The sequence below is a fragment of the Bidens hawaiensis genome, unplaced genomic scaffold, assembly GCF_021521415.1.
Source record: "Bidens hawaiensis isolate Kalapana, Puna unplaced genomic scaffold, B.hawaiensis_p1.1 tig00023071_1, whole genome shotgun sequence".
NCBI classification, from domain to species: Eukaryota; Viridiplantae; Streptophyta; class Magnoliopsida; order Asterales; family Asteraceae; genus Bidens; species Bidens hawaiensis.
The window spans coordinates 311,685-327,903 of NW_027493615.1; the positions used below are offsets into that span (position 1 = coordinate 311,685).

Genomic DNA, 16,219 nt, shown 5'->3' on the forward strand with positions numbered 1-16,219 from the left:
TTTTTTTCGCAAAATATTGAAATGCTGAGCGAACATCACATAATGCAAAATGCCCGAAGAAGCTTAGTTTTGACTAAGCATGGTCTATCATTAAAATGATAATTAAATTTTGTTTTTTCTAAAACTAAAATCCACAATATGACATGACATAGAGACGTTTCGTAACTTTCGTATCTTTGTGAAAACTGAAAACTATTTATTTATTTCTTACCTTAAATAATTCACCAAAAGAAAATCAACCATTTATCAATTTTCCTATAATAATAATAATAATAATAATAATAATAATAATAAAAATGATGTTGTGTAAAGCAAAAACATAAACAAGTAACCTAACATAACAACATTAACAAAAACAGACGACGGTTTCCGTCGGTCACCCAAAACGTCCAACAACACTTTCCAGGTTAAAATTCATAACAAAACAGCCCACTTACGCTATAACAAGTTATACATCCCGCACACAACTTGTACATTTCCTGGTAGCCGACCTGAATAATATATTATTATTATTATTATTATTATTATTATTATTAATAACAATAACAAACATATCAGTCACAACACAGTTTTAATAAATCTTTTACAGAAGAACCACAGATCGAAATTGGCGCCCCTTTTCTCCTCTATTCACTGTTGATCCAATCACTCTCTAGATTTAGATTTAGATTTAGATTTAGATTTAGTGCGTGATAATATGTCTATGCGACGAAGAACCTTGCTTAAGGTTATCGTCCTTGGCGACAGTGGGTATGTATGTGTATATAAATAAATATTGTTTTAGGGTTTTCGTTATTTTGACTTATTGATGACTTTTTCAGTGTTGGTAAAACGTCATTGATGAATCTGTATCCTACTAGTTTTTGATTGAGTATCGGAATCTGCCGATGTAGGTCAACTTTTATCACTTTATTATGAAATCTGAATCTGAATCTGAATATGCTACTCATGTAAATTCAAAGTTTGTGTAATTTAGGATTTAATTTGGTTAATGTGGTTCGATTAACTTAACTGGTTTTAAGATACGTGCATAAGAAATTTAGTCAGCAATACAAAGCTACAATTGGAGCTGATTTCGTCACCAAGGAATTTCAAATAGACGACAGGCTTGTCACTTTACAAGTGAGATATTCTTATTCTACTTGTTTTGTTGATCGTTTTACAAGTATATTTTGTTTACCGGTTGTAAAATTTTAATTGCAAGATATGGGACACTGCGGGGCAGGAGAGGTTTCAGAGTCTCGGTGTTGCATTTTATCGTGGAGCAGATTGTTGTGTTCTTGTGTATGATGTGAATGTCATGCGGTCTTTCGACACACTTGACAATTGGCATGAGGAGTTTCTCAAACAGGTACATGTTTAATACTGGTCTCGTTTTTGTTTCTTCACGAACCTTTCTTAGGTTATAACTATTTACATCAATTAGGCATGATTTGCTAGAGTTGCACCTCTCTGAGGACATTGTCTATGATAGGAGAAGTAGAATTAAGGTTAACGACTTTTAGGGGATGACACTCTAGTCTTGGGTCTTAGCTTTGTCTCCGGGGCTTTAGATTATACGACATCTTAGGTGGACTTGGCCTATGATTGCCTTCTTGTATTTATGTCTATATGTGTCCTAGCCTCCTAGGATGTTATGTGCGTTTGTAGTTTACTATGTCACTTCCTCATCACTTGTTTTGATATTGGTACGTTAGTACATGTATGTTATTCCTCATGGATAGAGGTACGATTTTGCCTACATCTAACCCTTCCCAGACCCTACCAATAGTTTTTGTTATTTGTGGGATTTACAGGGTACGGTTGTTGTTGTTTAAGTTTGTATATTGTATTCAGCATCCTTCGTGTTTTAGCTCTACATGTTTAGGCATTGTGCTTGGAAACGGTGGTTGTTGTTTAAGTTTGTATATTGCATTTAACATCCTTCGTGTTTTAGCTCTACATGTCAAGGCATTGTGTTTGGAACTTTTGATTTGTGAAATATTAAGTTTGAAATTACTAGAGAACACATGACTAATTGGAATGCTTTACTTTTACCTTTCTAAGATATATGTACTTATTGAACATATATCTTTGTTTAGTTTTGTCTCGGTTAGTAGATATTATTAAGCTACATATTCTAGATAAGTCGTAATTTATTGGGTAGTTTCCATGCTGATTGTACACCTGTAAACTTGACTTTCTTACTGCTAATGCTTCCATGCATTACTGTGCTTCTTTTGGTCCATGCCCTTTGTTGTTTAAATGTTTTGTTCTTTCTTAACTTTTACATAGAAGTAAGATCTTTAGATGGTGATTTTTGTTTTTGGTAGAATGCTAGATTGTTCTTTATAGTGGATATTGTGTGTATTATGAAACCATAATGTTGGTTTATGCATGTTTTTATAATCACTTTAATTATAGTAAAAAAGTATATATGCCATATGCGTATGTACAGTGCAATTTGTTTCATCAAAGCTAATCAAACTTTGTTCTTAACCTTCTGTTTTTTCGTGAACTCTCGTGTTTGGGTGTTATGCTCAAGATAAACAAACCGTATATGCTTTGTGGAAGAATGATAGTGACCGATTCGAGATGGTCAATCTCCCGATACACCCGTAGAGTGGGTTAGGCTCCAAGAACAAGATAGAAGAAGAGAGACCAAACTAGAGACAATTTTCTTATTATTTTTCTTATTGAAACGATTACAATTTATAGGAAAAGAAAAACATATAAAATAGGAAAAGATAAACAATAAGAAAACCTAATTATAATACAATAAGGAAACTAAATAAAAGATAAACTTAATTAATATATTAAACTTAAATAATATTTATGATCATATCAATTCCTCGCCTCTTCAAAACGTTCTTGTCCTTAAGAATGGAAAGCGTTGTCCATGGTGGCCGCCATTCAAGTCTGACTACCTCAAGCGGGGCGGTCTCGACCGCTCGCCATGGCGGTCGCTACTCTCGTCTCTCCGCAAGATATGTGATCCTAATTTTACTAGAATGAATTGGCTTTGCGAAGAAACTAGATGTTGTAGGAATTGTTGTCAAAAACCTGGACAAATCTTTGGTAGAGATGCCTTCTTTTATCATCTTAAAGTAAGTTTGTTGAAAACTTATGTAGGGCAGGGAGCAATATGCGTATGGGACACAAATTGGAGGTAGTGATAACCATGTGCTTTTCTTTTTTATAGCAAAAGAAGTCATAGCCATTGGTAACGGCATACTGGTGGTCTTGGGTCCATTGTATGGAATGAAAACAATGGGTTTGGCTAGTGATGTGGGTTTAGGGATTGGAGAGGCATCATAAGCTGTTAGAGGTGATGATGGTGACTGCGGTTTTTCTGGTTTCGGTGTTGGGATTATAGGTGGAAGATCTAGTTTTGTGTTGGTTATCGGCGAGGAGGTGTCAGAAATTTTGGTGAGGGCGGCGGTAAGGTTAGCGGTGATTTGGTTCATGGTGGTAGTGAGGGAGTCAAACTGCAACTTGGCAAGGGCGGCACTTGATTCTTGTTGGATCAATAGCCGATCGATTTTGTGGACCAAGGCCATGATCATGTCTTCACGCGACAAAGGAGGCATGAGGACGATTGATGAAAGCACCAAATTGATAGAGGCCGATTCGAGATGGTCAATCTCCCGATACACCCGTAGAGTGGGTTAGGCTCCAAGAACAAGATAGAAGAAGAGAGACCAAACTTGAGACAATTTTCTTATTATTTTTCTTATTGAAACGATTACAATTTATAGGAAAAAAAAACATATAAAATAGGAAAAGATAAACAATAAGGAAACCTAATTATAATACAATAAGAAAACTAAATAAAAGATAAACTTAATTAATATATTAATTAAGTATGGAGCATATGTTTGAAGGAAGTTGGTGAGCATGACGTTAGTATGCTCCAATTGGGCAGGAAGTTCAGTGACAATAGTTTCAAGTTTATAAGAGTTAACTTGCATGGCTTTTGAATTTGTGCACCATGTCTCAGCTGTGGTTGGTGTCACAACAGTTTTGGTAGGGTAGGGTGGTGGCTCGGAATCGATGGTGGTGTCGTTTGTGAAATAAGGGTTATTTACGGCACTAACACAAAATTGATTAAGCATAGCGGTAGTAAAAGTATCCCATGTGATGAAGTCTGGACTCCGATGCCAACCATTGAACCACCAAAATGGTTCATCATCGAAGGATTCAATGACATAGGGAAATCGCTCATCATCATAGATCGCGTAAAAGGAAAAATACCGTTCAGCTTGAGAGATCCATAAGGCGGGATTAGATCTAGTGAAACGAGGTAATTGTGGATGCTCCCACAAGAGTTCTTCCAAAGCCATCTAGGCTATCACTCAATGAAAGCACCAATTGTTATGGTTTATTCGAGATAACCGTCAATCTCCCAAGAACACAAGAGAAGAAGAGAAAATAGACCCAAATAATAATTCTTTCTTATTCTTTTTCATAAACAAGATTACATTATATAGATAAACTTAACAATAAGGAAGCATAATTGACTATAATAAGGAAACTAAATAATAGATAAACTTAAATAATAATAATGGTAGTGGTAGTGGTAGTGGTCGATTTTTTAGTGAATTAAACGTAGTAATAAAATTTTTAGAGATTTGAAATACGCAACATTTACTTTTAACACTCATTCGATACTGATGCTTTCTATTATTTTCAGGCAAACCCAGCAGACCCCGATAATTTTCCTTTCATATTACTTGGTAACAAGATCGATATCGATGGGGGAAATAGTCGAGTTGTAAGTTTCATTATTAGGTATGTTTTCAACTTTTAAGTTTTTGCAATTTACTAAAAGTAATATGAATTTAGGTTTCCGAGAAGAAGGCAAAAGAATGGTGTGCTGCAAAAGGGAATATACCTTATTTTGAGACATCTGCAAAAGAAGATCATAATGTGGACGCTGCATTCCTGTCTATTGCCAGAACTGCAATGACGAACGAGCATGAGCAGGATATGTAAGTTCACATTATATACACATGCATCTATAGCTGACAATTTGAGACTATAATATGGCTGACAATAGGAAAAAAAACATTTTAGGTAAAGTTTGTGATTTATATTGTCTCAAATATTTTGTATGGACCCGGATCCTGTGGAGTTTAGAGAAAATGTTAGTGGTCGAGGTCATAACATCTTAACCGTTATTATCATGTGATTGATGTTTAGGGATTTGCAAGATGCTTGAACTTTTCGACAATAACATGAAATCTGTTTTGATGCATAAATGTGAGTTAGGATCTGTAAAGAACAGTGACATAGAACCAAATTTACAGCCATCGTACTACTACCTGTATTTGCCTCAATATATAAAATAATAGTTGAATAGACCGGCATTAGCTATCTCATTTATATACACACACGCATACACATATGAGAAACTAGTAGGAGTTCATGCATGTTTTTCTATTCTACTATCAATGAAGGGATATCTTGGGTAAGAGGGGTCAAACCGCGTAAACTTTTAACATGGGTCAAAATAGTTTGGTCGACCCACACATTTTTTTGTCCCTTTTCCCCTATAAGCACTTAATATGATTACAAAACCGTATTATCAAAATAATAGTCTGACTCAAATGTCTCCGGGCGCCTGTATTTCATCCCGCTTGGCCCGTTTAATCTTTTTAATTCTATTTAATATAGTTGGTTTGACCCATTTCAGTTCTAATATAACCCAAATCTACCCATTCATAGATAGTAGCATAGCATCTAGTCCTGGATCAGTTGCGAGTATAATTGGTAGCAATATATTTTGCTACTGTAATGTTACTGCATTTTAGCTGTGTCAAATGTGGAAAAGATGTAGAATTAGTTTGGAACTCTAGGTAGGAGTGTAACCGCGGGTCCAAATATCCGATATGGCTGTGATTATAATATGTGGCCCCCCCAAATAGCCCTTATTGGTGAGCCGCCTATCTTCAACCATGGTCCATGGCTGCAGAACTTGCAGTTGACTTAGAAGTGATTCCAAGTCAGCCTGTTTTTTTGGGCTGCTAGTACATCTGAAAAAATGGGTGGGTCAGGTGGCTTGTTAATAAGTTGAATCAGATTTAGGGCATAACTAGTGATCCTATAAGGTACGGGTCAAGCTGGTATAAAATACTATGATATTTGACCATTGAGGATATTATTTGGGATACTACATGTACTAGTGGTTCTAAACAAGTACACTTGATCGGTTTTGAAATGAACTGATTAATATGTTTGTGTTGCATTAATGTTGAACAGATACTTCCAAGGTGTCCCTGAGGCTGTACCGGAAACAGAGCAACGAGGAGGTGGGTGTGCGTGTTAATACGTTTGTTGCTCACGTCATCCTTGGCATTTTTATACTTGAGGCTGGCTCTCACTTGTGTCTTTTCCTCTAAACCAAATTTTGTGGAAGATTTTATTGAATTGTTTTCATCAACCTTGAACTCATTTTTTAAGGTTTGCCTGCTTTGTTGTTAATTTATTATGAATCTATACTAAATGAATATTTCATGATGTGTAAAACACTATAATTTACATGTTGACTCGTTGACTTTTTGACACCTGCCACCACTGTTTGAATTATTTATCTGATCTTGAATATTTAATAGCTATGAATAAAGCCAGGCATGTTCAAAGTTGATAGAATACTAAATTTGTAACTTTGTTATTCAAGTTGTAGCGACCGGGAAACAAAGAAACGTCTCATAAATCTTTGTCAAATGACGTGACATTACAGTATTACACAACGATGTCAACTACAGTGGATGAATTTAGTTTGTGCACAACAATGATCACATTTCTCGGGTGCACACTGAAATCGGTTTAGGAGCTGAAGCTGGTTCCTAAACTGAAACTCATTTTATCATTTGATCCATAAACCAGTTTGAAATAATAAGTTTTAAACTGAACCGAATCAGCAGTTTGTAATCGTTTTGAGAAGTATTTGAGAACCGGGTGCTATACAAAGCAAGCGGATGCGTAAATAGAAATTCAATTATTATTATTAATTTTTTTTTCTTTGTGTTTGTGTTCGATGTGTTTACTACTTGAACTCTTTAAATATGTTGTAAACAAAGGAAATAGAAGAACATACAATTGAGAAGCTATTACTTTCTCAACAAAATACATATAATGAAATTATATGATAGCACATATAATCGAGAAGCTGATTTCTTTTCACCAATTTTTTCCATGATTGATATTGTAGTTGACCGATTAAGAAATACCGATCTAAACGTGGATTTATACTGGGGGTTCAACAAGCATCAATCCTTCTATTGCCTTGAATTCTATATGCAATGAGTTAGATCTGCAAAACAGATGCGTCGTTAGCCTCGCTATAGGAATTAGGAAGGGGTGTTTTATGTAACCATCTTCCAACGTGAGAATCAATATAGGTTATGGGAGTAGCGAGAGATGATTGTGAACATCATGAAGAAGACGATACTGATCGGATCGTCGTCGGACCAGTCAAAGATAAAGAGAAATGTGTTCCTAATCACCTAAAACTAGTTAGGGTAAGAAAGGGTGTCGAACCATGAAGAGTTTGTGGTCAGTGATCTAAGTGCAATTGATTAATAATTATGAAACCTTTTTGAGTAGTCGTATAGACCAAATATGATTTAGGTTTAAAATAATTATTTTTGAGTTTTAATGAAAACAAAGTAACAATTTGCAAGAAATAAAATTGAGTTGTAAACAATGATTATGAAACGAATCACACCCGGGCTTCAAGTTCTATAAGCAATTTGGGTAACACACTATGAAGTGAGCTCATGTAATTACAACGGTTATTTAGGTAGCAAATAATTCATAACGTGTAAAAAAGGGTATTCAATATTTGTATACTGTGTTGCGCACTTGCGCTTACTCGTTTATTTCTGATATGTGCATGTGTTGTGTCTGGTGGGCTTTGGAGGCTTTGGGCTTTTAAAAGTTTAAGTTCTTTGGGCTTGGAGCTACTTGTATATGGGCTTAGCTGGTGAGAGTTTGTTGAAGGCCCATTTGGGTTGCTTGAGGTGTTATAACTTATAACAAACGAAGAAAGAGAGATTATTATTATTCAAGATATTATTTTCATCATTAACCTCTGGTTTCCTCTCTGTCTTTTATAATCTAACTTGAGTTATTTGACTTTATTCTTCGTTGTTATTACTCCTCGTCAACATAATTTGTTCAAACTTTAAATTAAATTCATAGAATCAAGTTACATATTCCTTACAATAGTACTACTAATGCAATTACTTCTTCTCACGTAACTCCTAAAACAATCAAAATCATTTATGGACATTAACAATTAACCATTGTTAATATGATTTTTAAAGATAGATAAGAACTAAGCAACCATAAGAATGACTTACAACAACAGCTGCAGAGGTTACAACAAATACAAATATTATATATCAAGTCAGTTTTATATATTATAATAATAGGCACCCTACATCAACCATCATCATCACATACATCAACCACCCTTTTTCATAAAAAAAATATTTGTGTTTGTTCATTTAAACATATCAAGATGTCAGTATGTGTTTGTGTACTACGTTAAAAAATAAAATAAATTATTACAAAATATAAATAGCGAAACGATTAAACACAAAAACCTAATAAACCATCGACCTGTAACAAGGGGACTCAAACTGGTTCTTAATAATTAATAACAAGGAATAGGATATAATAGGAAGTTTTATTTTATTTTCTAGGATATAATTGGAAATTTCGTAATGGGTTAGCCCATAATAACAAAATATCATTACTTAAAATTTATTTTAACAACTAATGAAAACTCATAACAATGAACTGGCAAACTTCTGTTTATCTATAAGATCATAAACACCTATTACAATTAGATTGTATTTAATTATATTTTTGTCTAAACATAATTAAAGACGTTTCGTTACATTAATAAGTTTGTGAAAAACTGAAAACTGAAATATTATTATTATTATTATTATTATTATTATTATTATTAAATCTTAAACAACAGATATGGTAAAAGTTGACCGATACTCAACTTTATCGACAATTTTAACACAAAACGAATAAAATGAGTAGAATACTGATTCTGATTCATCATTCATCAATGGCGTCTTACCAACCCTGAAAAATATTCTTTTCTGATATATAGATTATAATAAAGCTAGTTGGTTTATATATGCATCTTCTCATCTCATAAGCACTTTAAACAATTTGTATATTTCCTGGTAGCCGCCGATCGACCTGAATAATAATAATAATAATAATAATAATAATAAAATCACAATTTGTAGAAGTTGGTGGTACGTAGCCGCCAACTTGAATAATAATAATAATAAAAATGTGACCTACCATTTGTATAAAATTAAACCTCAAGAAAGAAATGCAGATTGATCCAATCCAATCTCAGTTCTCTAGGTTTGACATGTCTATGCTTAAGTTAAGATCATCGTCTCTGGTGACAGTGGTATGCATGCATGCATGTTATATATTTAGAGTTTTATTTGTTTTCATGATTTGATCCATCACTTTAATATTAATTATGTCTTTTTTTTTCAGGGTTGGTAAGACGTCGTTGATAAATCAGTATCCTACTCGTTTTCTCATTTCGATCTCTTAGTTTTTGAATAAGTTGTTGATAAGATAAAGTAATAAGTTGTTTTATTGCTTTTTGTTTATATTATGAATTTATTATGAAATCTGAATATGCTCATGTAAATTCAAAGTTAATATGGATTTGATTTGGTTAATGTGGTTCGATTAACTTAACTGGTTTTAAGATATGTACAAAGGAATTTAGTGAGGAATACAAAACTACAATTGGAGCTGATTTCGTCACCAAAGAATTGCAAATAAATGACAGGCTTTGTCACCCCCCCCGGCTGAAGGCGGAAACGCCGGGGCGTGCGTAGATTGAAATCATGCACATGGTGTTAAATGTAAAAACTCTTACTGAAATAAACCAACACGTTCAAACCAAACATAATCCAAAATAGATTATATGACATAGCAATTAATTAAACTTCTAAGTCTGACACATCCCCTAAGTGATACTTCAAGAATCTTCCTTAATTTCCATTACCTGAAAAACATGCGAGAGTGTCAACTAAAAATAGTCGGTGAGAACATAGGTTTTAAATTTAAAATTATGGAGAAATATGTTTTATGTTGAAAATATTCCATCTGTGTTAAGTTACTTTATATAATTTAGCGATTACAACCAAACCTCTGACACGTAGCGAGTCGTCTAATCCACGATTAGACTATTATGTTTAATGTTTAACGATCGTCGGATTCTGAACACACAGGCCTCTACCCGAGGCCTGAGTGGGCGGGTCGGGCCAAGAGATCTATCATCATACTACCACGGGCTTAACAAGTTAATGGTTGTACATGCGATTAAGTATATACTCGTAATGATCACACACAATGAATATTATGAATAAAGCTTAAATCAAATAGCATTTACAAAACGTAGAATAAATAAGTTGCATGTTTCTACCCCAAAGTATAAAACGCTTAAAAACATGTAAAAGGGGCTTTGAACTCACCTTGCTTGATAGATGAACACGAACACGAACAAGAGTTAGTTGAACCGGTCACGGGATGCCCTAGATTAAGTTTTGATTTTTAAATTAGTTAGAGTGTCGCATACTAGAACGTTCTAAACCAAGAGCATGACTTCCAGCAAGTTGATTCTCAGGTAAGAGTCACGGGTCCAATGGGATTATATACGCCACTCTTGCCTTAGGCAGAATCGTTTGCTCGTCAGATACATACATACCCGATTTATACTCTATTTGTATACTAGCTCAAAATGTTTTAGAATGATTTTGATAAATAAGAAAGTATGAGGTTAAAAGTGTAATATCATACAGTTTTGTGTATTTATTGTCATTTAGGAAAGTATAGGGTTCAAAGTGTAAATATTATAGTTTAGGATGTTTATTGAATTTATGAAAGCATAGGGTTTAAAGTGTAAATATTATAATTTATGATATTTAATGACATTTATGAAAGTATAGGGTTTAAAGTGTAAATATTATAATTTATGAGTTTTTGAATATCATAAAAATATTCATAGTAGTTCATGAAAAAATTATACTTTTGATCCAAGATCTTAAGAAAATAATTGTGATTTCTTGGAATAACATGATCATCATAATCTTTAAAGCAAAAAGTAAGGGTTTTATTAACAATTTATGATGATTATGGTGAGAGTATATGAACAAATATGAAGATTCAAAGGAAAACTCAAGAATATAAGAAAAAACAAGAAGAAATTCATAATAGAAAGCAACAATGTATAAAAACATCAATGAAAAGCAAAATAATTATAAAGACTTACTTGTTTATGCTTAGAGAGAAAGAGAGAATGAGATTTTGTTTGAAAAATAATGAGAATGAGAGCCTCTATTTATAGTGGAGGTAAGGAGGTTTGAATACAATTGAGATAGAGATAAATGTTATTTAAATATCAAAAGTGTTGGTGCATTTTGTGATCGTCGCTATGCAATTCTGACCAGCTGGGTCGAAGTGGTGAAGTTAGGACAACTTCGCCTAGAGGCCCAAGCTGATGTTGTGTAAAACACACATGTTTTCCTAATAGTTTTTATGTTATTTTGTGCTTAAACGTTAACGATTATTTTTTATTCTTGCATGAAATTACATTTTTATGTATGTGATAGATCCCATGTTGAAGAGAGCAAGAAAACGAGTCAAATGAAGTTGGTATGAAGTTGGTACGCACAACTTTAATCAGCTAAAACGGAGTTTGTATGAAGTTGGTACGCACAAACGAATTTAAACGAGTCAGCAATCGATAAACGAAGACCCAAAGGGCATGGCCACGCCGCGCGGCCACCTGACCCTTCATGGTTATGTAGCTCGGGTCCCTAGGGGTGTTCCATGGCTGCCCAAATGCATCAACATGACTATTTTGTCTTATATGGGCTTATATGGGCTTGTTTGGACCTAGTTTGGCTTGTTTATCAAGTTTAATGATATATTTAATAACCCTAAACCCTAAAAACGAATTGACCACGATTCCAGCCTCAAAATATATGTTCCAAACGAAATACCAAGGAGGAGGAGCAGCCGGTTCGTTATTTCATCACCCGGTTGTTGGTTTTGAGTATTTTAACGATTGTGAGTTCGTTTTTGAGTTTTAGACACTCAAGCAAGGTGTAATCAGATTCTAATGAACAAGTTTATCATATTTATCTATTTTATCTACCGTTCATTCATTATGCTTGGCTAAACTTGTTTGAATCACCTAGGTTTGATGTTTAACGGTTAATTTATCACTTTTCGGTGCTAATTTCGTGTTTGATTGTTTAGTTATTGTAAAGTTCATAATTTGTGATATTATTCCATGAACCTTGCTGCCATTAGATGTATTTTAGGTTGCATGAGCCTCGAGTAGTTGATTATTGCATGAATTTGTTTCGTGTAGTCCTTAATTACTAGTTTGGTTAATACTGAGTGTGTTGATTGATTGTGGTAGACGCGTGCCATTAGGATTTATGTTTCTTGAATCATTTAGGTCAGTAGGATCATCCTCTTTGAGTTGGACCAAAACCTTAGGGGTTAGCTTATCACTCTGCTTTAGTTGATTTAGTTACCCGTTGTGAGATCACTGCGGTTTTCTAGCTATCGACTAGGTTAGTTTGTAACTTGAGTTATTTTATCCTTATTATTGAATTACCCCTCTCTTCCTAGGTTTGTAGTTAGCTCGAGCCTTAGTGAGTATTGTGCTTTTGATATGGACCAAGTAATAAATCATTAGGGTACGTAAATAAACAACCGTAAATTAAAAGCTAAATAGACGTTGTTAGGGTTTTCTGGTAAAACTGACCGTAGGGACCCAGTTGCCTTGATTACATCTATCTTAGTTCATCTTTAGAAGCCGGTTTCAAACACTTGTTAGCATCTGAGCCATCCTATACCCGTTAAGTCATCTTACCTAGGTGATTCGTTTTCTTATTATCGTTAAATCCCGTTAAGTTTCTAGTTAATTTTGTTAAGTTTCACCGTTAGTTAAGTTAAGTTAGTTAAGTTAGTTTAGATATATAAATTAAACAAATATTTTATTTAGGCAGGACTTGAGTAGGGTTAGTAATCTGAGCCGCCTCACGTGTCACACCCCAACCTATGGCGGAACATGCCAGGGCGCGACATTGATTGTATTATAGCTCAGAAGACACTAAGTGAAAAACACGTGTCAATATATAAATTATTCATTCATATGTCAAGTTCAGAAGCACAAACATCGTTTCAAATGAAATACCATTACAATTTAATATTCAAAACATGAATAACTTAAAATAAATTTTTCTTCAATCATCAAGCAACCTAAGGTCTCATCTAACTTCCAATACTTGATTCATCCGATAAAGCTACCTGCGCCATGCGTGAGAATATATATTTTGTCAACATAAAGTTGAGCAAGTTAACCACAGTTTTGAGTATATATAACAATAAAAGACAATTTCATGCGATAATCGTAAATCACTACAATTAGTGTAACAATAAATAAAAGTTGTCTTTTCACTCGAATCATATTGATAACGAGCTAATTCGACGGCGTATGATCATACTAATGAGGACGAGGATGAGGATGAGGATGAGGATGAGATACCAATCACCACAACAAAAGTAAACACATAGTCACATTTACACGTATCAACTAATCGAGCAATTTCAATAATCGCATATATTGGAACCGTAGTGAAAATCTATAACACGTTTGATTGTGAACGCATAATGCCCCCAAAACTTAAAACGGTAAAAAGGGGGAATCAAGTATGGCGCATGTGTTCAACAGTAACTCCGCTTATGCTAAGGGAACGTTGTGTTTAGTAGGGTAGGGTTTGCTATTCAGAAGGGGGTACCGGCGCAGCTTGTTGCCCGTCTATCTGCCGTTAGTCTGTAATTGTCTATGTAATAGTCTCACTTATTTATGAACTTTTATAGGGAGATGTGAATTTACTTATTTTAACAAGTGGATTAAGTGGAGACGAGATAATAAAAGAACTAGGATGAAAACGATCGAGCTCCTCGAGGTTCACCGACAAATATTCCTAGTTGTTTAAGACAACATGAATTAAGTATAGTCTTAATGAAATATCAAGATTTATGACGGGTTTTGAGATTCGATGAAATATTAATGTGTAATTAGTCTTATTATCATCATCGTATGGTTGTTGTTGTATTTTATTAATGTTTTAATTATTACTACTATTATTATTAGTATTTAATCATCATCATTATTAATTATTTTTGATAAATAAGATAAATATTATGTAATATATATAAATTAACGTGGAGTTTTAAAAGGAGATTTATTATGAACAATTTAAGTTCGGTTTATCAAAATATTGGATTATATGTAAATGTAAAGATTTGATTAAAAAGGTTTTCAAAATATAAAGCTATAAAAATCGGGGTTCGTGAGACTTAGAGGTTCGGTTTTAAGAAAATAACATTTATTACTTAATATATTTTATAAACAATAAATAAAAGGAAACCGGGTTTAGGGTGACAGGAAAACGACTCAAAGTGTCAGTTTATAATATTTAAATGATTAATTGTGTAGGGATTTATTTAATATTAAAAGGAACCGAAAAACTTAAATAAAGTTAACAAGAAAAGAAAGAGCTAAAAAAAAACCTAAAATCGGGCTGGGTCGGGTTCGAACCCGCGACCCATCCTATGTTAATTAGCGGACCAACCAACTGGGTCAACATGGCCAGTTGTTAGATATTGCAGATCCGAAGTATCTGAACGAGTTTAAAAAAAAGGACATGAACCCTAGATTATCCAATTGGATAATCTGGTCCATGTTTGATCAAACGAGTTTAGGGTTATTGTTCTATGACATATCGCGATTCTAGCCATACCTTTCAATCGAATTAAAACAGCTGGTAAGATTGTGAAACTGATTAAACTAGTTGCAGCCAGAAGGGGCTTCAATTAGGCGGCGAGATGTTGTTGATAACTGAATTGGTTTTAGGGGAAAGGGTTGAGATGGTGAAGGGATTGTTTCTGCAGGTTTAATTGATATGATACGAAGGGATTATATACGATCACGAATTAGGGTTTGTTTAGGTTTAAAAAAGGTTAATTGATCAAATTACGGACTAATTAACACGCGTTTACTATAATTGAGTGTCGGTTATGCGTTTATTCGACAGAATATGCCACTTGCCGAAGTTAATCGATCATAAACGAGCGGGAATTGGAGGTTTGAAGGATTTCGGGTGCGCGGGTCGGGTTTTTTGGGTCAATTGGTCGGACCAGGAGGTGGTTTGGGTTATAATATATTATTTTAATCAGAATTTACATATCGGGTCCTCAGAGTTTATAGATGGAACGAGAATGAGTTATAGTTTGAGTTTGGGTGGAAAATGTCAATTTTTGTAAGTTTGAAAATTTAAATCATTTAATAATAAAACTAAAACTTTTTAAAAGAAAATATACTCAATAAATGCGTCGGTTTTATTAAATGAGTGACCCGAACCTTTAAACGGGTCGGGTATGATTACAAGGATACTTAAACGAAAACCCGAAATGTTACATCACGTGTCTTTGTGTTCGATACTCGGACTTCCTTAGTTTTTACTACATACGATCGGTACACTTGCCGGTTGTGTGAACTTAAGTTATGATAATCCGTTTTAATTTAAAGCTTAGTTGTGAGTAGTACTTTTCATAGATATATTTTTGCACATCAAGTTTTTGGCGCCGTTGCCGGGGACACGATTTGAGGCGATTGGAGAACGACCTGAGTTGAGGACTTGCTTTTTATAGTTTTGTAGATATATTTAGATTAATATAGTTTATTTTAATTTTCTTTTAAATAGTTTAACTTTAGTTTTAATTAATTTTCTTCTACTACTATCTGGTGCCCGTGATCCGTTTCTGTTTAAGTGTGTAGTTATGGAAACTTACGGGAATGGAGTCAAAGAACAAAAACGTTACACCATTTGGCAGATGGAGATAAAGAGGATTCTGGATTGCAAAGAGAAAAATCGAGTGAAACCCTGGTTACGTTTGATGTTTGATTTAAGGGGGAATCTTCTGGGTTATGAAAACTCATCCGGTGAATTCATTGAACAAATACCAGATCCTGATGAGGTAATGTTTGATTGGTTACGCATTATCCATGATACAAATCCAATTGCCCCATTTCCAACCCAACAAGCTTTAGATGGAATGCGGCTTGGTTTAATGAGTCAATCACAACTTAGTGAGC

At 34.1% G+C, this 16,219-nt stretch overlaps 1 protein-coding gene and 1 pseudogene across 1 annotated transcript; both read left to right on the forward strand.

The window, feature by feature from the left end:
• Window positions 1-579: 579 nt before the first annotated feature.
• Window positions 580-16,219, forward strand: part of LOC143566916 (ras-related protein Rab7-like) — a 49,456-nt pseudogene continuing 33,816 nt past the window's right edge.
• LOC143566913 (ras-related protein Rab7-like) lies at window positions 838-6,593 on the forward strand. The gene is made up of 6 exons (XM_077053472.1): window positions 838-848; window positions 1,023-1,122; window positions 1,205-1,351; window positions 4,673-4,753; window positions 4,825-4,970; window positions 6,241-6,593. Exons 1-6 carry the CDS (start codon window positions 841-843, stop codon window positions 6,305-6,307), a joined length of 549 nt encoding a protein of 182 aa, XP_076909587.1. The 5' UTR covers window positions 838-840; the 3' UTR covers window positions 6,308-6,593.

Excerpts from the sequence above, each read along its gene's own strand:
- LOC143566913 (XM_077053472.1), top strand. Across the intron at positions 1,123-1,204 it reads ACAGGCTTGTCACTTTACAA|ATATGGGACACTGCGGGGCA; the intron begins GTGAGATATTCT and ends TTTAATTGCAAG. Across the intron at positions 4,754-4,824 it reads ATGGGGGAAATAGTCGAGTT|GTTTCCGAGAAGAAGGCAAA; the intron begins GTAAGTTTCATT and ends ATATGAATTTAG.